This window comes from Chrysemys picta, chromosome 5, assembly GCF_011386835.1.
Source record: "Chrysemys picta bellii isolate R12L10 chromosome 5, ASM1138683v2, whole genome shotgun sequence".
Lineage (NCBI taxonomy): Eukaryota > Metazoa > Chordata > Testudines > Emydidae > Chrysemys > Chrysemys picta.
Window position 1 is genome coordinate 54,555,100 of NC_088795.1, and position 25,011 is coordinate 54,580,110.

A 25,011-nucleotide genomic window follows, 5' to 3' on the forward strand; every position below is an offset into this window, starting at 1 on the left:
TTACAAATGTAAATGGAGATCTTCCATCTCCTAGAACTGGAAGGGACCTTGAAAGGTCATTGAGTCCAGCCCCCTGCCTTCACTAGCAGGACCAAGTACTGATTTTGCCCCAGACCCCCAAGTGGCTCCCTCAAGGATTGAACTCACAACCCTGAGTTTAGCAGGCCAGTGCTCAAACCACTGAGCTATCCCTCCCCCCCAATATTAACCTTGTATCACTTTAAATTTATTTTATTTTATTTCTGTTTGGAATGGATTGTTGAGTGTCACTGTTTTGGGCTTTATTGGGATGATGGGTAAAGCTGAGATGGCACTGGTGTTATAAACTGGATGAAACCTTGTTGTGGGATTGAGGTTGATAGGTGTAAACTCACCTTTCCATTAACACAACTGTAAGCATAAACTCTACCCATGAAAAAAGTAGTGTGTGAGCCTGCCCAGGAGCTTTGCTGAGTGCTGTTTTGGGTGGTACAGGTGTGGGGGAAGGCAGAGCAGAGACAGTGAAGGTATATCTACCCTACAAATGCTACAGCAGCACAGCTATGGCACTGCAGCTGTGCCACTATAGCACCATAGTGTAGATCGGGGTCTCAAACTCAAATGACCACAAAGGCCACATGAGGACTAGTGCATTGACCCGAGGGCCGCATCACTGATACCCCCCCCGCCCCCCTCGCTGGCCCCGGCTCCACCCCCACTCCACCCCTTCCATGAGGTCCTGCCCCTGCCCCATCTCTTCTCCCCTTCCCCAGAGCGTGCTCCTCCCCCGTCCCTCCTGGAAAGTGCTAAGCATTATACAGAGCATACAGATCACCGCTGCTCCTACAAGTCATTTCCAAGCGGTTTTAATAAAATATATACACTCAGTAATGCACCTCACTCAAAGGACAAAACATGCACTTAGTTAGATTTACATCTGTTAAAGCCCCCCCACTGCACTGGGCTGCACCACCACTCCACCATTGCTCTGCCTCTTCCAGGGGTGGCAGGTTTGTAGAAATTTTGGTGGTGCCCAGAACCTGCCCCCCAAACTCCACCCCCCTGCCTAAGGTTCTGGGAGGGAGTTTGGGTGGGGGTGGGGGTCTGGGGTGCAGGCTCTGGGATGGAGTTTGGGGTTAGGAGGGGGTGCAGAGGTGAGGCCAGGGGACACTCGGGGGAGGTGCGTGGGGGCAGCAGGCGGGGCCAGGGGAGAGACCCGGCCCCAAACAATGGGGAGCAGCGAGCAGGGAGCTTAGCTGCCACATAAAATAACTCGGGGGGGGGGGGAGGGAGGGAGGTGAGTGGAGTTTGGCTGTGACCGGAAGTAACTGGGGAGGGGGGGGGGCACGGGGAGCTTGGCGGGCCGCAGGGAAGAGCTCCGCGGGCCGCATGCAGCCCCTGAGCCGTGTGTTTGAGACCCCTGGTGTAGATGCTTCCTGTATTGACAGAAGGGTTTTTTCCATCAATGTCGTCAATCTGCTTCTCTAAGAGACAATAGCTAGATCTACAGAAGAATTCTTCCTCAACATACACAAGTCCACACTGGGGGTTAGTTTGGTGATCAGGGCATGAAATTTTTCGCAGCTCTGAAAGATGTAGCGAGGTCAATCTAATTTTTAAGTGTGGACCAGACTTCAGGAGAGACAGAGAGAGAGAGAGACTGCACATGAGCATGTGCGAGAAAGAGCAGCTGAAAGCATGTCTGACCCTGGCAGAAATCTGTGGAGAGGTTCCTGGGTCAGGGGTGCAGGCAGCAAAGAGTGTTCTGGTGCTGTTTCTTGCTATTTGATTCTTTTTGCATTTAGAGACACAGGACTCTGTACATTCTTTGTAAATAAACAAATCTGCAAAAAAATACATGACTACCATCTATTTTTATTCTCCTGCAGGGCCCCAAATTTTGACTATCCACTTGGGTCAAAAGAGGCAACATAATAAAGAGGATAGATCACTGTATTACTAAAAATCTATGTGACAAATATACCTACCCTCTATACTTGAATAAAAGTTCAGACTGTATTGAAATGCTTGGAAATTGAGAAACAAGTACAGGACAAAATGAAATGTTGAAATTTGAGTACAACCTTATGTTCATAAAGTAGTACAGTACAGTAGAGACCACAGGGAGACTCTTTCACATATATTTTCTTCAGAAAAAGGTAAATCTATAAAGACTAGTGTGTCTATCCTGAATCTTCGTGAACTCCCTTGTTTTTGTAAGGTTAGTTCCACTTGTCACAGAGTTCTGATGTGGGAGTGGTCCTCAGAGGTACCTTCAGGACTCAAATTAGAGCAGTATACAGTGGTATGGCATACCAGAACCTCTCCCAGCCTGCCTTCTTGTTTTCTAGAACATCAATTTTTTTAAAGTACATTTCTAGCTGTTACATTTGCAAAGAAACACTCACTTCTGGTTTTGAAGGTGAACTGATGCGGTGATGTCTGCCTGAACTTCCAGACAGTCTGAAACATTAGCTCCGAGAGCCATGAACTGCCCCACATGTCACTATGGGACACTAACTCAGATGCTACTATAAGTGTGAAACTTGTTAAATATTTTATTGCCCATGTCAGAAAGGAGGGGAAGGATCACACTATGAAATTCTGCACAATCTACTCTGACTGACATCCTGTTTTGTCACCACAATTAAGTAGGCCTGGAAGAGTACCACCTCTTATTCTCTTTTCCAGTCAAGAAGAAACCAAGCTCAAGGGTGCCACCCATGCCCCACAGAGGGGAAGCCAAACCTGAGGAGTTCAGTGGAGCTCAGACAGCATGTATGATCCTGTGTAGAATATCTATACAATCTACTGAGAGCAGCATCACAGATGGATAGAGCTTAACTTTGTGGGAAGAGATTAGAAGAGCACCATTATTTTTTGTCCTCTTTTACCCTTGTGTAGCTCAGTGAAAATCACACTACAATAACCCAATACAGAAGTGACAAAGGACGGCACATCTTCCTATCTCACCTAGTGACATCCCATACACATTGAACAGGAGGGGTAACAGAGCACAAGCCTGTGGCAATATTCATAATGAGAGTAATACACTTGAAATGAAAGGCTCTTCCAGAGAATGGGGAATGCCATCATCATTGCAGACTGGCTGATGAACGGATTTATTATTAGTGTTAGAATTACCATTAAGCCTAAAGGCCCCAACCATATTGTGCATGTGCCTGGTACGTGCTGCACAAATACAGAGCAGGAGAGAGTTCCTGCCTTGAAGAGCTTACAATCTAAAACTGATATACTAAACCAGTCTAGATTACTTGAAGCAGCCATCAGTGCTCCTAACTCAGGCTTGCTGACAACAGCACAGGAGTGGGTGAATCTGCATCTCCAGTGAACATACATTGCCAAATTGATATTCACAAATATCTAGACTGCTGAAGATGACTTTTTTATATTTGGCAAATTTATTATTTTATTCATCAATCCTTGTTATTTGGCACTTCACCACCACCCAATAACAATTTTTTAGATGAGCCATAATTTAGCCCTTTGGAATTTTCAGAACCGAAACTGTGCTCCAAAATCTCTAAAAGGTTACATTCCTTCAGAAGACACGGGTTTTGCACCTTACCAAAACCAAAGCAATACCTAAAATTGACCTGTTCAGACAGGTTTTGATAATTATATATAGACACACACATTCTCCTAAAACACTCATTTGGTTGACAGTCTAGAAAATATCAGTCTTTAAACATTAAGGGCTGCAATATAATGAAAACAGAAATGAAAACCCAAAATGAAAGGACAGATTAAAAACCCTATCTGCGTCTCAGAACAAAGTTCCTTGGCTTGTATCCTTAGTCACTGCCAAGAAGAAAAGGAGGGGAGAGGGCAGAGAAAGAGTACAGCTTTGGTGAACAATGGAATGTTATCAGAAACCAAAGGGGATGTCAACATTGCAATAAAAGACACGGAGCAGCCAGTATCAGAGCCTGGGTCAACTGACCTGGGCTCACAGCCTTAGGCTGTGGGGCTAAAACTAGTAGTGTAGAAGTTTGGGCTTGGGCTGTTGCATGGGATCTGAAATCCTGAGCAGGGGAGGGTCTCAGAAAAGCCCTGAGACCCTCCCCATTCGCAGGGTTTCAAAACCCAGGCTCCAGCCCAAGCCCAAACACCTACACTGTTAGTGTTAGCTCCACAGCCTGATCTACTCACAAGCCCAAGTCAGTTGACCTGGGCTCAGACTCAGCACCACAGATTTTTCTTTGCAGCAGAGACATGTCCTGATCCTCCCCCAACCCTACTGTCCTTCACCATCAGCACCCCCAACAAAAAACCTCCCACCTGCAGAATTACAGAGGAACAAATCCATCGTTATATGGATTAGTTTGTGTTTTTTCTGAGCAAGAAAATGCTAAAATATCAGTAAAAAGAAAGTATGGGCCAGATTATATGATGAGACCTATATCTACCTGGTACTACAGAGAGCTAGTTTCAGCTCCCTGGTTCTCTGCCTTGCTCTGTCCTAGACCTAGCATAGGTTACAGCAGCCCTGAGGCTACTCTAACTTACACTGGCTTGCAAAGCTTCTCCTAAGCAACTGTGCCTCAGCTAGGAATAGATGGAGCATAGTTTGCCTGGCAATGCCCTCAACAGGCCTGTCCCTCATCCCTGACACTTCCCCTACAACAGGGATGCTGCAGGAAGGGGAATGCCAAGCCGCCAGATTTTACTGCCATTGAGGAGGTATGGGCAGTATTGTCTCTTTCTGCACTGCCTGGTGACATAACGAGAGAAGAGTAATTCTGTGAATCTGGCCCACAGCCATACTCAAGAAACAAATCAACATTCATAATTTTCTTGTGAAAATGTCTTTTAAATTTCAATCCACTAATGTCTACAATTTAATTTTCTGGAGTTCAATTGGAATTGCTTTAAACTGCTGTCTTTTACTATTAAATGTACAAAAAATGTATGAGACAAAACCAAAACTTGACAAAAAGCAAACCTACAAAGGTTCAATTCAGACCCAATACCCTCTAGGCTAATGCTATAAACTAATATTTTGTTATATTGTGATTTTATGCTATATGGAGAATGAAAATCAACGCAATTTGTCAATACAGCATGGTCTCTAAACCAAGTAATATGTACCTCCCCTCTGCCCGCATGTCTACATGCGACTCCCGTTACTTTTAATAGGAGTGCGGGTACATAAAAAACAAAATTATGCCCTCTCCAAAAAGAGTGCTGAAGGCCCTTGGTACACTGAAACCACTGCTGTTCTGATTAATGCATTTGAGTTTGGGCTATCTGCGCCAAGACAGGGTGTGCAGCCCATGTGCCACCAAATCTAGTTCTATGTGGACTTCTACTGCATCTATATGCAGCATCTCCAAGGGGAACAGGAGGAGGAAGGGGATCAGAGGATCTAATATAACAAAAGTCTGATATGTACAAATGTTGAGCACCTTAAACTCCAGATGAAATCAATGGTAGCTGTGGGTGTTCAACACCTCTGAAAAACAAGTCCTAAGGGCCTGATCCAAAGCCTTTAAAGTAAATAGGAGTTTTTCTATTGGCTTCAAAAGGATATAGATTATGCCCTGAATGATTTGCCCAAGATCATATATACAAGTCTGTGTCAGAGATGGGACTTGAACTCTCCTGATTCCCAACCCATTGTTTTAAACACAAACCCATCCATTCCATCCTTTCTTCATGTTAATATAGGGCCACATCTAAAACACTGGCCCTGATTCTGCACAGCCTTGTACCTTGTTTAGTCATACACATTTGTGCAGAGTTCTGCATTGCAATTCTGATTTGGTAGCATTTCATACCTACTTTACACATTAAGTGATCACAGAAGGTGCAAGGCAGTGGTGAATCAGGCCCAGTGTACTTAAACATGCCAAATATTCAAATCCTGGTCACTTCATGATATTAACATTTGGATTCTACAAAAATATAATGTATTAATTAAGTGAGAATAAGATTTATATTCCCTGTTGTAGGAATCTTTGAACGGACTTTCCCCAATTTAACTGCTCTGCAATTTTTCTGTAGGGGATCATATCAAAAAGCGAGTAACCTTTTCTAACCTGACACATGGGAAGCTCTGACTTAAATAATTGGTATTTCTCTTTAGCTTTGTGCATAGTAGAAACAGAGGCACTTGAGGTTGACATCTAATATACCTGAAGTAATTCCGAGTTTCAAACACAGCCAAGCAGCAATCATTAAATGTCACGGGTTATTAGTTTGAAATGGTTTACAATAGACAAAAAGACCTACCTCAGGGTAAGGGTCAACTGTTGTTCCTTTGACTTCACCAAGTCTCCTACTTTAAAAGTAGTCAAGCCCAGAAAGTTTCGCTAAAAAACACAGGGGAAAAGAAAGAGAAAGGAGGACATCATCATTAATTTCTGAAGTTTTAATCGTTTAATTTTCAGCCCCATGCCTGCAAATCTGTCTTTCGTAGCAAGAGAGAAATTTTAAATTGGAACCCACTAGCTTGAGGTATTATTCCATAGAATACCTTCATACATCAGTGACACCATTATCAATAATTTGTTAAGCTCAGATTTTACAGACAGGAACCCATCTTTTTCATTAAAAACAATCAGATTGACAATCTGACAAAGAGCAGGCTGTAAAATGTACACCCGCAGGAAAAGTTTCATTTAGTTTGAAGGTTTTCCTCCTATTCAAGTGATTTCTGTATCACAACAAATGTTAAATCTTCAGTGTTTTACCAATGTTGTTCTTGCTACAGTAGTTCCTAAACCCTGAGGCTTGGTCTACACTAAACCCCCAAATCGAACTAAGGTACGCAACTTCAGCTACGTGAATAACGTAGCTGAAGTCGACGTACCTTAGTTCGAACTTACCGCGGTCCAGACCCGGCAGGCAGGCTCCCCCGTCGACTCCGCGTACTCCTCGCGGCGAGCAGGATTACCGGAGTCGACGGGGAGCACTTCTGAGTTCGATTTATCGCGTCCAGACAAGACGCGATAAATCGAACCCAGAAGTTCGATTGCCTGCCGCCGAACCAGCGCGGTAAGTATAGACAAGCCCTTAGGCATTATCATCTTTGAACTCGAGATATTAATGTATTTGCTTGCTGGAGTTATTTTTATGTTGGGCTCAATACAAGTTATTAATAGAAATGCTGTATTTTCTGAGTATATAGCAATGTTTGTAAGCACGTTTCCTTGGGTATTTCCAACCTAGGGTGGACCAATTTTATTCCAGTACAAATAAAGAGAAATATATTCATCCAGCTACATTTTCTAAATTTCTGTTGACCTGCTACGCTATATGTTGTCTTTCTGTCAATGTCAGCCTTTTGCATCCTCAAGGAAATTATGCAAACATTTTTTCAAGAGAACTTTTTACCCTCTCTCAATACCTCTGCTACTCAGCACTAAAACTTCACTTTACCAGTTGTACAACAGAGTTCTTCTTACCCTAGGGACAATGAGCATGGAAAGAAAATAACCTAAAACTTTCTTCCATGAAGGTTTTTTGAAAAATACTCAGCAACTCACTGGAAGTTGATGTGAATTAGTTACAGATATTTTCATTAAGTCACATCAACTTGGCAAATAACTTCAACAAATAAGCAGGTTTTTTGCATAATATTAATTTTATTCTTTATTCCTTTTGTAAGGCTAACAAAAATAAAAGGTCTAACAGCAAATGCAATGTGCTTGCAGATGACAAAATCCAGGTATAGGTCTTGAGCTTGGTCACGTGCTCTCAGGGTCAGCCCGGGCCGCATAGAGGTAGCATATTCAACCCTTGGAAAATGGAGAACAACATGTGTTTCAGATGAGCTGCTCAGCAGTAGTATGACACCACCTAGTAAGAGTTGTATCCTGCCTTCCTTTAGTAAGGCCAGTCTAAATCAGGGCCTTGGAATATTCGAATGTGGGCTCCAAAGTTTAGTGCTCAGACAGGCTTTTAGGCACATAAAATGCATAGCTGGGAACCTAAGTGCCAATTTAAATGCCCAGATGTAAAGCTCTATAATTGGCTTCCAAGTTTAAAAGCTGGGTCCTCAGTATGGCCAAGCTCAAAGCCTCCTACAGGCTCATGTTGACGTCCATGTAATGATTCAATTTCCATCCCTGGCTGCACAGCTAGGCAGGAAGGGAAGGAAGAAGGGAGGTAGTGTAGAACATACAAGCCAAGAGAAAGAGAAAAGGTGCCAAGGAGGCAGGCTGAGGGCAGGGGTGGACGAAAAGGAGGAAGTAAAGAAGAGGCAGACTGGAGACATGAGATAGAAACAGAGTGGGTAAAATAGTATGATTATGTAATTAAAGACTGTGCTGTGTCTTCACTGCCAAAAAGGTGCGTTTTTAAGTGAGATAGCTAACTCGACTCACCTATCTAACTGTAAAATCCTAGCAGAGACAAGGGAGAGGTAGTTTTTACCTCAGTGAAACTAGTTGAGGTTAACACTATACCTCCCACAATGCCTTGTTTCTGCTAAGATTTTACAGGAAGATAGGTAACACGTTCACTATCTCACTGAAAAAATACACCTCTTGGCACAGAAGACATAGTCTGTATCATAATACACCGCTACCCCGATATAACACGAATTCAGATATAACGCGGTAAAGCAGTGCTCTGGGGGGGCGGGGCTACGCACTCCGGTGGATCAAAGCAAGTTCAATATAATGTGGTTTCACCTATAACACGGTAAGATTTTTTGGCTCCCAAGGACAGCATTATATCGAGGTAGAGGTGTATTTACACATAAGAGAGAACAATTAAGGTTGCTCATACAACCTTCATTCTGGCATTTCCTAACTTTTGAGTGCTTGACTTCGCAATCTTAACATTCCTTTGCATTTTTATATGCAATTTGGATGGTAAACTTTGTGTTCTTATAGAGTGCCAATTATAACAGGGCTTTGATCTCAGTTGGGGCCTCTAGGTGCTACTGCAATACACATTAATACTACAATTCCGTATATGAACTGAAGGGGGGAGAAACAAACATTTTGCCCATTTGTGGTGGCCCCTCACAAGGCTCTACACCACTGCAAGGTCTCATAGCCTCTGGAATTAGCCTTGTGTCATCAGATGTTTGGCTGTGTGTTCTTTGTGTGCTGTCCCAACTCTGCGCAGATAGTTGGCACAGGAGATCTCAATTGAACTGCCCAATGACCACAAGATCTGTTAAGGTACAAAGGTGCCTGGCCAGGTTTGTCGATGAAGCATGGTAATAGCCCTGGCAGACTCTATGAGGATACTAAGACGTCTATGCCCTTGACAATGATGCAGCTCAGTGAATGGCAGGACTTTTCATTACTCTCTAGGCTGGCCAAAGGGTTAAAGCGAGGTATCCTAACATTTATAGACTGAGACAAACAATCTGGGATAAACAACTTGTGTATCACCTTACATGTTTCATGACGTTTGTTACCTCCCCTTGTACTTTCCTTCTGATGTTTCAGACAAAACATTCCTATTCACCACCTGTCTTTGTACTTTTACTCCTGATGTTTCAGAAAAATATCACTATTCATCAGTTTTGTCAAACCATTTTATTGTGTGCTAGGATGGGGTGTTCTTGTGCTGGCCTGCTGGAAAGTGTTTACATATTCAGTGTGTTGCAGCAATGCTATCAATACTGGTGCCGAGTTCATGTACCAGTCACTGACTTGCAGGCAAACAGCTGCTTTTGACCGGACATGACTGTTGCTAATAGCATAACTCACTGACTTTTGTTCAGGCCTCAGGCTTTGCACCAGGCCCATGCTTCAGGCTCTTCCTAATACACCATGGTTCTCAGATCTCATAGGACACTGCTTAATACAATATAATTGTCCAGATTCCAAAAAAAATTTCTGTTTCATATTCTTAAATTCATTTAAAAATACCTTCAAAATAATAATAAAAAATGTTGTATGGCCCAGTGATCTGATGGAAATGGATTACCCGGCCTTGCAATGGGCCTAGAATTTGAAAGAGTGCCTTGTGGCTAGCTATGGCACCGACCGGGAGTTAGGTCAGCATAGCTAAATCACTCAGGAATGTGGATTTTTCACACCCCTGACCAATGCAGCTATGTTGACCACGCCTTGGATTCCTTTTTCTGTGCTTGCATAGCTGTGCCAACTTTAGCCTGGGCCCTTAATTGCCCTGGCAATTTACAAACCAATCCAATTTTGCATGTGTGGTTTAGAGAGGTCTGAAAATTGAGCTTAAACAACCTTAATTATAGAATAGCTAGTGCTCCTCCATAATTTTGCTAGTGCTGGTGAGACACTTGTGATAATAAATTATAAGAGATTTGTGTTGAATTGTTTGATTGATAAACTTAATCACTTACCTAGCCAAAGAAAAAAGGAAGAAAGAAAAACATGTCTGCAATGGCCCTGTGAAAGGCTGAAATACAGATTGCTCACTGAGATTTAACTCTGCTGCCATATTGCACATTTTTCAAATGCATCCTGTTGGAACTATGCCAGGGATGATCCTTGGTAGTTCAAGGGGAGAATCAGCACCTCAGGATAAAAAACAACTTAAAATCTTTCCGGTCCATAGTCTGCTGTCTGCCCCAGCTCTTGTTTTGCCATCAGTCAGAAACAGGCATGTTTTATACAAGTTTTGACTCCAGGCAGTAAGAGCAGAAAGCAGCCAAAGCAGGCACTGCTGCACGTGGGGGAAGGGGGTAAAATAGGGTCTAGCCAGAGCTACCTTTCCCTCCAGCATGCCACTGGACCCAGTATTGTGCAGAGGAGATGGCTGCCACTTTGGGAGCACTGGGACTCAAACATTGACTCTCTTCCCCCCAGCTACCTGCCCTTAGGCGCAGAGAGGACCAGCCAGAGACTCCAGCAGGAAGGAGTGAAGCTGCCAAAGTTGAGATCTTTGGAGAATGTTCAACAGTTTTGATAGAGATTCTCTGTCTTGCGCTGATTGGCTGTTTGCTCCAACCCTCTCCCTCCCTCACAGTCTCTTCACCTCAGCTTCACTCACACTGGCCACTCTTGCTCTCCTTTTCGCTGTCTTGTCCTCCTCACTCCCTTTCCCTTAACTTTTATTTCTATTTAGCTTATCCACATGCTAAGTAAACTCACCCCTTGAAAGTATCATGCAACTAAAATGACATTTGGTACCATCACATTATTCACTCTGCTTATGTATTATAACCATTCCATTCCCCCCAACCAACCTACTGTGCCTGTCTTGTCTATTTATATTGTAAGCTCTTTGGGGGCAGGAACCATCTACTACTCTGGGTTTGTACACAGCCTAGCACAATGGGGCCCCATTTTTGGTTGCCTATTAGGCACTACTGTAATAAACATGATTAATTTATATGAGAAGTGGGTAAGGTCACATGATGGAAGGTCAGAAAAAGAGAAAGGGGGAGCCTCCCCTCCAACTTCTGAATTCCAATGCTGGATAGAGCAGGAAACAAACTAGAACCAGCATAGTTTGCTAGCTTGGATTTATTATTTTATATACACATCACCATCACAGATGAATTTGGTACTGTACATGTCCCAATCTAAATTGTTTGCAAGATTTTTTGATTTAAGGATTTCGGTTTACTGCCAATTCCCCACTCCAAATTCTATATTTCCCTTTTCCCAACCACAGAGAAGAGTGTCTATGTGCTGTGCATACTGCCAACATGTAAGAGTGATTCTGGATACTTTAGAATGCAATCTGGGAAATCACTGGGTTATTATTAAATCTTAACAGAGATGTGTTGCAGGGTGGACTAGGCCCAGAGGCCCCCTGCTGGAGGCCTCATGGTCCAGGATCACCCTGCCCCCGAATAGAGCAGAGAGAAATCCACCAGACAGCCTAGAGTGGCTGCAGAGGAGCAGCCAATCAGAGAGGCTGATGAAGCAGCCAATCCGGGGCCAGAAGGGCCCTATATAAGACAAGCAGCAGAGCAAAGAAGTTCAGTTGCTGTGTGGAGCTTGACAAGGGAGGACCGAGTGCCTGGCTGGCTGGCTAGCAGGACTGCAGAGAGCTCACCAGACAGAACTGAGCCCAGGGGAGGCTGCCAAAGACCAGGTGCCTGGCTGGACAGAATAGCAGAGAGCTGCCGAAAGATCAGTGTGGGCAGGCTGAGCCCGGGGGACTGAGCATAAAACCTGGCCAGACCAGACGAGAGTACCGAGATGGGCCCTGTTCGTCTGGTAGCAGACTGAGCCCAGGGAGGGCTGCCGAAAAGGACACCAGTTGAGGTACCAAGATGGGCCCCAGCTAGGTGTCTGAAGAAGGCAGTGCCTCTGGAAAGAGGCCTAAGAACTACAGCCCCATACCAGGGCCATGATAAGAACTCGGGACTCTATACCCCAGAAGCTGTGGTGTGCTCGCAAGAGGCAGGTGCCACCCTGATTCAAGACCAAAAAAGAAAAGCAGGCTCACACCTAACCAAGAGAAAGGGGGCCATCCATGAGAGGTGGGCGCCCCCCACCCCCATGAAAAGACTGTTTGCAGGCACTATTGGCCAGAGAAAAGGGGGCACGCTCGAGAGGCGGGTGCTGACACCATTACAGGATGCGATTTCTCCTCAAGTCTGTGGAATTTCAATTTTATCTGATATGCACATAGCTAGCCCTACCCCAGGAGGAACACTCTGTTCTTCCTCCAAAATTAGGCCAGTACCACAATGGGCTTTTTAAATATTATCAATGTCATTTCTTATTCAGACTCCAAATACAGCTCCTATGGCAGTGCTGATTGACCTTCCGACTTATTCCCGACCATGCTGGTCAAGGGAGTATGAGCCCAAGCTCTGTATCTAACCCAGACTGCTTGAAAGGCACTAGCAGAGACCCTAGAAAACTGGACTGGCCTCAGCATAAAAATCCTCCTTAAGGAAAAATCCTGAAGTTTAGAGTCAAGGAGTAAATGCATTAGAATCCATCAATCTCTGAATGTATTACTCCTGTCATGATCCTCTATTAATTTAACCCAACTCCTAATGCAAAGTAAGTTTATCAGCTGCCTAGCTAACAGAAATTACTTACCCCAACATCTGTTCTTGGCTCCTTGTGTTCAGACCGGACATGGGTGCGGACCTGGGAAAAACAAATCAGTTGTGGGTTTGGTATTCCATGAAAGGGAAATAAGAGAGACTTGCTTATTGATTTATTTCCATTGCTTTCTACTGTTTTTTTGGGGGGGCTGGTGCCAATCCAGTCAGTTTCTAAACACTATTTTCTTTTAATAATTTATCACTTCAAATTTTTTGGCATCCTGCCAAAGTCCTATTTCTGAGAAACCCATTTATCATTCTGAAACTTCCTGATTCTCCGCAGGAGAGAGGACTATGCTCAACCGCTCCTTTCATAACTTCAGACCTTTACTGAAATGACTGTTAGGTTATAAAATACCACACAGCCTGTTTACCTAAAGTCATTCTCAGGAACCAACATTCTTCAAACAGAAGAATGACTTATGGATATAACAGGGTGGATTATATTGCAGATTCTCCTACAGAAGTCCACACACTCATCCATATACACTTATAAACACTTCACCTACGTATGTATGTATATATCTTGGGAGTTTTCTACACCCTAACTTCGACTGGTTGAACTGAGGGTATTTTTTTAAACCAGTTGAGTTAAACCAGTGCAAGTCTGTGTGTAGATACTCTTATCGGCGTTTAAAAGGAGCTTATTTGATTGTTCCAAAGTGGGTAAACACTTAAATAGACATTGGGCCTGAGAGAGAGAGAGAGAGAGAATGACTTTGTAGTCCTGTGTTTTAGGCACCCGGCCAGAAGGTGGGAGACCCAGGGTTCAGTTCCCTCCTCCAAACATTATTCACAGTTGAACTTAAACAGGAGAGACTGAGGCAGTCCCACATCAGAATATCCCATAGTTCAATGGTTAGAGCACTCCTGAGAATTGGGAGATCACTGTTCAAATCTCTTCCCCCCCGTCAAGGCTGAATCCCCACTTTGAACTTTAGGGTACAAATGTAGGGGCCTGCATGAAAACTTCTAAGCTTAACTACCAGCTTAGCTCTGGTTCTGCTGCCACCATTCCCAATGGACCCCCTCCCTGGGAAGCCTTGAGAAACCTTTCACCAATTCCCTGGTGAATACAGTTCCAACCCCCCTGGGATCTAAAACAAGGAGAAATTAACCATTCCCCCTCCTTCCTCCCACCAACTCCTGGTGAATACAGTTCCAACCCCCCTGGGATCTAAAACAAGGAGAAATTAACCATTCCCCCTCCTTCCTCCCACCAACTCCTGGTGAATCAAGATCCAAACCCCTTGGATCTTAAACAAGGAAAAATCAATCAGGTTCTTAAAAAGAAGGTTTTTAATTAAAGAAAAAGGTAAAAATCATCTCTGTAAAATCAGTATGGAAATAACCTTACAGGGTAATCAAACTTAAAGAGCTCAGAGGACTCCCCTCTAGTCTCAGGTTCAAAGTACAGCAAACAAAGATAAACACTCTAGTAAAAGGTACATTTACAAGTTGAGAAAACAAAGGAAAACTAACACGCCTTGCCTGGCTATTTACTTACAAGTCTGAAATAGGAGAGACTTGTTTAGAAAGATGTGGAGAACCTGGATTGATGTCTGGTCCCTCTCAGTCCCGAGAGTGAACACACTCCCAAACAAAGAACACAAACAAAAGCCTTCCCCCCCTCAAGATTTGAAAGTATCTTGTCCCCTTATTGGTCCTTTGGGTCAGATGCCAGCCAGGTTACCTGAGCTTCTTAACCCTTTACAGGGAAAAGGATTTTGGAGTCTCTGGCCAGGAGAGATTTTATAGTACTGTACACAGGACAGCTGTTACCCTTCCCTTTATAGTTATGACACCCCCCCCCAACACAAAGGGGGGAATGGAACCTGTTGAGTGCTCTAACCACTGGGCTAATAGTTACTGCGTAATGTGGGCACCACCACCATCTCCTGCTGTGAGATTCTGAATCAGACCTGATCTGGTAGGTGGCCTCTGAGCACACTTACTGGATCAGGCAACTCAGGCAGATGAATATCTATCTTCTCCCGGTTCATAAATTGCTCTGGGGCTTAGGCAAGAGGTAGGCATCCCGATGCTTAGAGGAAGGCAACAGAGCGCAGACGCAGAAACGTAGGCAGAGAGGAAACTTTGACCATAAAAAATTAGGCATCGAGTGAGTTTAAGTGCCTACAGAGTTCACAGTGGAGCCAAAACTGGTGCCTAACTCTGGGGTTTAGGTGCCTTAGTACTTTTGTGGATCACGGTCACCCAGTTAGGGGACAGCCTGATACCCTGCACCTGTCTCCTCCCCATAAGCCCTTTGAGGTCATCTGTGTACCTAGGCATTCATGGACGGCACAGTCCCTGCACTCCTAAGAGTAGGTCCTCTAGTTGTCCCTGGCCTTTTACAGGATGCAGCTTCTTTGTATGCATGACTACCCTTCATTTCCCCAGCAAAGACCAAGGAAAATTGGCTTAATATTTATTTTAATAATCTGTTTTCCAAATACTGATAATTGTTTGTAGGTACTTTTAGCATGTATGTAATTTTCTTCTGCGTAACCTTAGAATAAAGTTGAAACTCAGTAATGTCTTTCTTATGTTGGCATTTGTCATAAAACAGAACCCACTCACCCTTTAACCCCCCTCCCCCACCCCGGTTTATCTGTTAGTTTAAATATGAGATGAGGTTTAAGGAGCTCTTTCCTTAAAGGTGCCCAGAGTTTGGAGTGAGGAAACATTTCTCTCCTCAGGCAGTTACTGTGCAATGATTTTCACAGTAAGAAGAATATTTCCTTCACAAAAGCCTGGAGACAGCAAGAAAATTTTACATTTCACCCACTGAAGGACCAATCGTCTGGTCCACATTAAGAATATATGAGAATCCTCATTTGGATAGTACATCTCTACCCCTATATAATGCGACCTGATATAACACGAATTTGGATACAACGCGGTAAAGCAGCACTCAGAGGCGGGGGGGGGGGGGGAGCTGCGCACACCGGCGGATCAAAGTAAGTTTGATATAACGCGGTTTCACCTATAACGCGGTAAGATTTTTTGGCTCCCGAGGACAGTGTTATATTGGGGTAGAGGTGTATTAGATATTCCTGTGTATTCCTCCAGTTAGAGTTCAGAGGAATATTGCTTTTATGCTGACCACTTATTCCTACTTTTCACATAAAAAGTTAATATTTAAAATTTAGAGTAGTTATAAACACTGCACATTTTACAAGTGAAAATAAATTAATGTCACTTTCTCTTAAGGCATGTTTCATTTAACATACTGGGACAAGACTATAACATGTTTCTTTAAAAAAAATAAAAAATAAAAATAAAAAATTGTATCCTTGACAGGCAATGGAGTGGCTACAGTTAGTATGCATTTTTAACAAAATAAATCTGTGAAAGCTGATAACTAAAAAGTAACATCTGGCCCAGAGTTGCAGTGACATTATAATCAAAGAGGCTGATAAAGGAGGTGCTGTTGTCATCATGAACAGGTCTGACTACCAATAGGAGGCTGCCAGACAACTCTCCAATACCAAATTCTACAGGCCACTTCCCTCAGATCCCACTGAGGAATACATTAAGAAACTGCACCATCTACTCAGGACACTTCCTACACTAGTACAGGAACATAGAATAACCCCGGTCGGGGCTCTAAGGGTATCTACTACCCAAGATCCACAAACCCAGAAATACAAGCTGTCAGGAACAGTATCCCTGATGATGCCACAGCACAACTGGTTGCTGAGCTCTGTGACTTTATCTTCACACACAACTATTTCAAATTTGATGACAACATATACCTCCAGACCAGTGGCACTGCTATGGGCACCCGCATGGCCCCACAATATGCCAACATTTTTATGACTGACCTGGAACAATGCTTCCTCAGCTCTCATCCACTCACGCCCCATCTCTACCTACGCTACATTGATGACATCTTCATCATCTGGACCCATGGGAAGGAGACGCTGGAAAAATTCCACCATGATTTCAACAGCTTCCACCCCACTATCAACCTCAGCCTGGACCAATCTACACAGGAGGTCCACTTCCTAGACATCATGGTGCAAATAAGTGACGGTCACGTTAACACCCCCTATGCCGAAAACCCACCGACCACTATGCCTACCTTCATGCCTCCAGCTTCCATCCCGGACTCACCACACGATCCATTGTCTACAGCCAAGCACTGAGATACAACCGTATCTGCTCCAACCCCTCAGACAGAGATCAACACCTACAAAATCTTCATCAAGCATTCTCAAAACTACGATACCCGCACAAGGAAATAATGAAACAGATCAACAGAGCCAGACGTGTACCCAGAAATCTCCTACTGCAAGACAAGCCCAAGAAAGAAATCAACAGAACTCCACTGGCCATCACATACAGTCCACAGCTAAAACCTCTCCAACGCATCATCAGTGATCTACAACCCATGCTGGACAACGATCCCTCACTTTCACAGGCCTTGGGTGGCAGGCCACTCCTCGCTTACAGACAACCCGCCAACCTGAAGCATATTCTCACCAGTAACTATACACCGCACCATAGTAACTCTAACTCAGGAACCAATCCATGCAACAAACCTCGATGCCAACTCTGCCCACATATCTACACCAGCAAAATCATCACAGGACCTAACCAGATCAGCCACACCATCACCGGTTCATTCACCTGCACATCCATCAATGTAATATACGCCAGCAATGCCCCTCTGCTATGTACATCGGCCAAACTGGACAGTCCCTACATAAAAGGATAAATGGACACAAATCAGATATTAGGAATGGCAATATACAAAAACTTGTAGGAGAACACTTCAATCTCCCTGGACACACAATAGCAGATTTAAAGGTAGCCATCCTGCAGCAAAAAAACTTCAGGACTGACTTCAAAGAGAAACTGCTGAGCTTCAGTTCATCTGCAAATTTGACACCATCAGCTCAGGATTAAACAAAGGGCTGGTCCACACTAAGCCCCCAGTTTGAACTAAGATACGCAACTTCGGCTACGTGAATAACATAGCTGAAGTCGAAGTATCTTAGTTCGAACTTAAAGGTACTTACTGCGGGTCCACACGCAGCAGGCAGGCTCCCCCGTCGACTCAGCCTACTCCTCTCACGGAGCAGGATTACCAGCGTCGACGGCGAGCACTTCCAGGGTCGATTTATCGAGTCTAGACAAGATGCGATAAATCGATCCCAGAAGATCGATTGCTTGCCGCCGAACCAGCGGGTAAGTATAGACGTACCCTAAGACTGTGAATGGCTAGCCAACTACAAAAGCAGTTTCTCCTCCCTTGGTGTTCACATCTCAACTGCTAGAAGAGGGCCTCATCCTCCCTGATTGAACTAACCTCGTTATCTCTAGCCTGACTCACTCTTGCTTGCATATTTATACCTGCCTCTGGAAATTTCCACTACATGCATCCGACGAAGTGGGTATTCACACACGAAAGCTCATGCTTCAATATGTCTGTTAGACTATAAGGTGCCACGGGACTCTTTGCTGCTTTTACTGTGAAAAGTCTGTTTTCTGTGGAAATTTTCAGTTTTTTGTCAAACTGGACACCTGAAAACTGAAATATTTTGATTCAGATATTCCACGGTGCCTTATGGGAGTCGTAGTTGGGTTGCCTAGTGTACCCATTCTCCTATCTGGGTTGGGCTCCCCACCTGGATATCATCTCCCATGAGACTCCCAGGATTCACTGCCTTGCCTCGACAAGAGGGGAGACCAGGATGCATCAGAGATGTAGTCCAACCAGGGCAGCCAATCTACAGAGGAAAATGGGAGCATGAGGCATCTTAATTACAACCTCAATGAGACACCGTAAAGGCATTTTGCAGTTCAACTATTCTGGGTTTTGGTCAAAATACTTTTTTAAATTATTATTCGCCAAAAAGTCAAAATGTTCCACCAAGAACAGGACCCATTTTCCAACCTGCTCTTTTATTTATGGCTTGGCTCAAACGCTTTTTTTTTAAATGAAGTTTTGGACAACATTAAATAGAAACAATAACATGTGACCCAATTAGACCTCACAAACAATAGTAAATAGTCAAACAGTCAAAACAAAATAGTGATTTTCAAACAACCCACAGGCTGAAATATATTTACATAAAGTGTTCAGAAAATAATTATAAATAACTGACACATTCGTCAAAGTCTCTAGATAATTTGCAAACAGGAAGAAAAGGTAATTCATCAGATAAACTATTCACTATGAATAGATCACCCAGCTCTAGACCCAAGCCATGATGAAAAATGAAACACAGAATTAAAAAGAATTTTGAAAAGCAAATATTCTCACAGTATGTTTCGTAACTAAACAAAATACTGTTCCTTTTTGCATCTCATTATAAATAGGATCATTAGGACAATTCTAATCCATTTTCTACAACTAAAGATAAACTTGAATCTCAAATACACAATACAATATGCTTTTGAGAGTAAAATCTGACCCATCAAAGAGTTTGTTGGCTCTGGTCTGGAACAAGATGAAGCAAGCCTTGAACAAATTACTCTCTTACACTCAGAGACAATATGTTTTTTCAAGACAGCAGAAAAGGTAAGCAGGCAGCGCAGTTCTCTGACTTCTACTCGCCCTGTAGATGAACGAAGGCATTACAACTGTCACTATTACAAATTAGGAAGACCAGGTGGGTGAGGTAATATCTTTTATTAGACAAGACTCACCCACCTTGCCTCTCTAATACCCTGGAACCGACATGGCTACAACAACACTGCAACCTAGTACAAATATTCATTAGAAATTTTAATCTCTTTACCACACATACACAGCACAGATCACACACAAAGAATCACTATTAACATTAGAACATTTCTAGTGCATGTACCACCGAATTATCTAAGTGCCATATTTCTCCATGCATAAAAAGTCACATAGTTTTTCAACTATCCTTCCTGTAGTCCTTTACCAAGATGTAAAAGACAGTATTGTATTATTAAACAGGGCATTTATTTTTGTCATTCACGGCACATTACTTTACATCTACACTATGTTGGAGATCAGTTGACTGAGCCATTATCATTACCAACACCTCCTCAGTCCCATTAAAGAATTAGTATGATTAAAAACTAAGACACTTTTTATTCTTACACCTTTTAACATATTATAGGCAATTAATTCAAAGTGGACGCAAAAGAGCATTTCTTTTCTTATTTGAATATTTCATGCCTGACCTAAGTTCAAGCCTCTCTTATTTCAGTTTGTAACTGAAGGCTTGGTTTGTATATAATGTATTTCTCTCTTATTATTTATGATTTAAAGTTATATTAACAGGCTAGATTCAGCTCTGTTACATCAATGTAAATCTTGAGTAACTTCACTGGTTTCTGAAGTGGCTCATAGCACTTGTTACTCTGAATTGCACATGTATTATACCGTTCATATCTTCTGTTATGTGCTCCAGCCATCTCAGAGTAAGCAGATTTTTGCCACATGTAGATATTATGAGACTACATCATGAGGCGAGGCAAAGTAAGATAGACCACTGAAGTGTTCCTTGGTAAAGTGATCTACAGTCTTAGCTATGCTAGCCTTTTGCGGGAAGTCTCCCATTGATGGTAGCATCAGCATCCCATTTTATCTGGACCTGCTCTGAGACAGCACTTTTCCATGCAGGCACCCTTTCTGCACTAGTAATTCCCTCTACTGACATTTTGTCTGGGAAGTGCAGGCACTGAACACAGAGCCAGCAGCACTAGCCTCTACAGAAGGTGCAGGTGGAGGTGCAACCATAATCATGCCACCCTAACCACTGCAGAGCTTGCCAGTGATGGAGGGGAATGCAGGCTGCATCCTCCCTTAGGGTGTCAGAGTTGATGCTTCAGCTGAGTCGACCAGAATTTCACTTCAAGTTCTTGTTGCAGTGCAGCAACTCTACATATCCCTTTCCTCAGTCTAGCTACATCTGTAAAATGCCATGAAAACCAATTGTGGTATATAAATGATAAATAATACTACTACTGCCATGAATAGACCAAAATGTAATTGCCATAATAAATGTGGTAGAAAGAATAAGATTGCTGGAGGGTGTAGAGTTGGCCCAGGTATCAAATGCCAAGAAATCTTCACTTGTACATGGAAGGGGTCTGGCGTTAATAAAGGTGAATGGTCAAGTGCCATAAACATCAGTATCAGAGATAAAAAGCGACAAAGAGTCCTGTGGCACCTTATAGACTAACAGACGTATTGGCGCATAAGCTTTCGTGGGTGTATACTCACTTCGTTGACACCATCAGCTCAGGGTTAAACAAAGACTGTGAATGGCTAGCCAACTACAAAAGCAGTTTCTCTTCCCTTGGTGTTCACACCTCAATTGCTATAAGAGGGCCTCATCCTCCCTGATTGAACTAACCTCGTTATCTCTAGACTGATTCTTGCCTGCATATTTATACCTGGCTCTGGAAATTTCCACTACATGCATCCGATGAAGTGGATATTCACCCACAAAAGCTTATGCTCCAATACGTCTGTTAGTCTATAAGGTGCCACAGGACTCTTTGTCGCTTTTTACAGATCCAGACTAACACGGCTACCCCTCTGAGTATCAGAGATGTTAGCTCTTATAACCAGGAAGATATACAATGTGGTGAAGAAGTTTGCTGACGACACAAAAATGGAAGAAATGACAGAACTCAGCAACACTGTACGTTTCCTGTTGGTCAGTTTTATAAAACTTTAGTATTTCTGGTTCAAGGCTGGTAACTGAAATCCAAGTCTTGAAACTATAGATAATGATATCACACTTCTTTAGAAAAACAAAAAAGGACCATTCTGGAGATACTAGTGATTAATTTCCCCTAAAATTATGGTAAGATTTTGGAGGTTGTAACTTACTGCATGACTGCTGGCAGCTCCTGGCGCAACTGAAATTTTTCAGATTTTTACATTAATTATGCAGCATTCACCAACTCATTAACTTTAACATAATAGGCGCCCTTCTCGTATATTTTGTAGATTTATTTTTAAAAGAAGGTATTTATGCAACAACAAACAACTACAGATCCAAGAGTATTTCCTCTTTAGTTAGAAGATTAACCCTTTACTAGACAGTTTAAATGACAAAACTTCAGGCAGCAAAGACAGACATTGTATTTAAATAGTCTGTCACACACTTGTTTATGGAACAGGAGACATGGTTCTAATATAAAATTTAATACTGGACAAATGGGAAACAAGAAAATAGAACTTGCAGGATTTCCACCCTACCACAGTGCCCTGGCACAAGGTGGAATATGTGCCTGCTCTTGTTTAGATTGGGTTACACCAAGGGCTACAATTTAAAAAAAGATTAAATTTATGTACCTGAAGTGCCCAAATGAAAGGACACAGCTGAACACTTTTACTAGGTGGTGTTTAAAGCTCAGATTGTGGCTTCTCTTATGGAGTAAGGGTAGAGTAAGGCACTTTCCTCCCTACTTCTGCCCACCATCCCCACCCACTGCATTAGCCTGCTAAATCGTGCACAGAATTGCTCCTCTCCTAAAGAGCAATTTGCAAGCGAAGATGGGGTGAGCGAGGAAGATGGGGAGTTTAAAGAGGGTCACCGAGTGCTCTTCTCCCCAGCTCTCATGCAACTGGTGAGTCTCTGGAGACATTCCGCTTCTCCAAGGCAGAAGGACATGTGTATGCACCACTCCCAAATTCAGGGCAGTGGCTAAAGAGTGCAAAGACTATGAAAAACACTGGGAGATTTCCCTGAGTGAGGACTGAGGTCAGCAGGATTTGGACCAATAGTATGTGGAACTTGATGTCTAAATAAAGGAGAGGACAAAAGTAAATTGGCAGTCATGGATAAAGGGTCTTCTGTATGGTCAGACAAATACATTTTCAACAGTTAGGGTGGCAAACTGCGCTCCGATGCTTACAAAACTAATTCCATGCTTCCTAAATTATAAAGCAACATCCTTTCTGTAATGATTTGCTTATCTTTTCCCATAAAAATTATTGGAGATAGATTTGAATGTAAACATATTTAGAAAATTGTTTCCCCCCATTTTGTTTTTATTAGTCTTATGCTAAAAAGTCAGCCATAACACCTCCCCCAAATCCATACAACAATAACAAATAAAGAGACCAAAAATAAAATTGCAGGGACTATGAAAATCATATCTCATACACATAATTATAACACCACCACTGTATCTATGTCTGATTCTCTGTCACGCAGCTATTCATATGACAGATAACTTACTCTTGAAGACAGAACCCAAGTTCAATTTATATCTCACAATCAAAGTAAATATGAAGAGGCTGCCAAATCTGTCTGTATAAATCCAAATAATGTAATATGTGTTCAGTACATGTAATGAAAAAAATGAAAGAAGGGGAAAGGCCTATTTATTTAACTTGCTAATAAGGTACACAGTATGAGCTATATGTTCATTTTTGAACTGTTTGAAAGAACAATTTTTCCAGCGATAAAGATCTGACAAACTATAATTAATATATGTGAGGGAATAAAAGTAATTTGAAGAAAAATGGTCTTTATAAATTAAAGATAATTAACAACTGAGCCTCAGCATCATTAAAAATAGATGTTCACCCACTACTATTAATTAATTTCTTCTTTACAGAGACTCAGGGTACAGATCCTCGGTGGGTGTAAATTGCTGTCACTTCATTAACGTCAGTGGAGGAGGAAAGGTCACACATTGTTGCACCCAGCAAAACTACAGCAAAATGCAGGTCCCAGCTGTGATAGCTTCCCCACAACTTCCTTTGCACAGTGGAATCACCTTCATTGGGTTCTGGGAGCAGATGCAGGCAAAGGAAGACCTTGCCATGTGGCTTCAATGCACATGTCAGACACCCATAAAAGAAAAAGCTACCAGAGGTAGATCAATCACTGGGGGCCTGCAACACCGGCTCACGCCGAAAAATGAAAAATTAAAGTAAAGTAAAGGCACCATTCACAGCTGTTAATTTAACTGCATGGTAGTAAAGGCACCATTCACCGCTGTTAATTTAACTGCATGGTAGTATTTCCATCTCTCGGAAAAAGAATCCAAAAGGAGACAGATGCTCAAATGCCCCACAAACCGCTTAGCGCATTTTATAATGAAGGGCTCTGTGGTGTTCAGTGATCGCATAGTGCTTCATGTGCTTACAAGAGCTATGCTATATTCTTAGTCCGGTTCCAATTGGCTGCACATAACAAGAGTTTTACAGCATCCTGCCCAGACTCTGACTGGGAAGATCAGCCCCTAAAGGCATAGCTACTAATACCACAAGCTCCAAGGCAGCAGCAGCATCATAACTTCATGGAAGGTACCCACAGTTCAGTGAACAGCCTGGCAGCCACAGCAGAGTCATGATGTACTCTTTTGAGGGTCTTTAATTAATAAGCACAGAAGACCTTAAAGCAAGTGACTGTGACCCAACTAAAATTTTGACCTGCAGCAGCCACTGGCAATCACACCAGAACTCTCAGACCACACACATATATCCCCACAATAAGGAAGTGACATTGAACATAGTGAATCATCCAGAGTTCATCACAGTGGTAAGCACCAGTTGATACAGTCAATACTGCTCTTAGGTAGCTACATCATTAACTGAAATGTACATGCTTCTGTTTCACTTAGCAGTTGGTTGCCAGTCACAAGTTTGTATGGCTCAGGAAAGCACTACAATTTCTTTTTTGAGTCATTATATTGCCTGATTTTCTAAGAGTAGCAAAATATGTGAATGGTTTTCCACCTGTCTCCAGTTACTTTTGAACACAACGCAGGCAGGTTAAAATACTGCACAAGTAATCAGATATTCTATACACCACCGCAGTTTCTAAATTTTACATAGTATAGTATCATGCCTCATAGGTTTTGTATTCATGAGAAAGTAGTATTTTGTCTTATGTTGCTAATTTTCTTCACACAAACATATAAAATGCAAATTAGAATAAGGGATAAGTAAGTTAATGAGCAAGAGGATGCTGTAAGACAAAATTCTGAGTACAAAACCTTCTCCCTGAATTGTTTAAAATTTGATGAATGGTGCACTATTACTCAGGGCATCTCACAAGTTGCTGAAATGAGTTAGCTCAAGTTCCTTATTC

The 25,011-nt window shown here is 42.7% G+C and overlaps 1 protein-coding gene across 16 annotated transcripts in view; it reads right to left on the reverse strand.

The window, feature by feature from the left end:
* Window positions 1-25,011, reverse strand: part of INPP4B (inositol polyphosphate-4-phosphatase type II B) — a 496,579-nt gene that overhangs the window by 200,778 nt on the left and 270,790 nt on the right. For 15 of the 16 annotated variants that reach the window (XM_042850295.2, XM_065596417.1, XM_065596418.1 and 12 more), the window contains 2 exons: window positions 12,954-13,004; window positions 6,235-6,314 (listed from right to left, as the gene is read on the reverse strand). In XM_042850295.2, the coding sequence (XP_042706229.2) occupies window positions 6,235-6,314; window positions 12,954-13,004 (131 nt within the window). The remainder of the gene's footprint in view (window positions 1-6,234; window positions 6,315-12,953; window positions 13,005-25,011) is intronic. The other variant, XM_065596416.1, reaches the window with a different exon arrangement.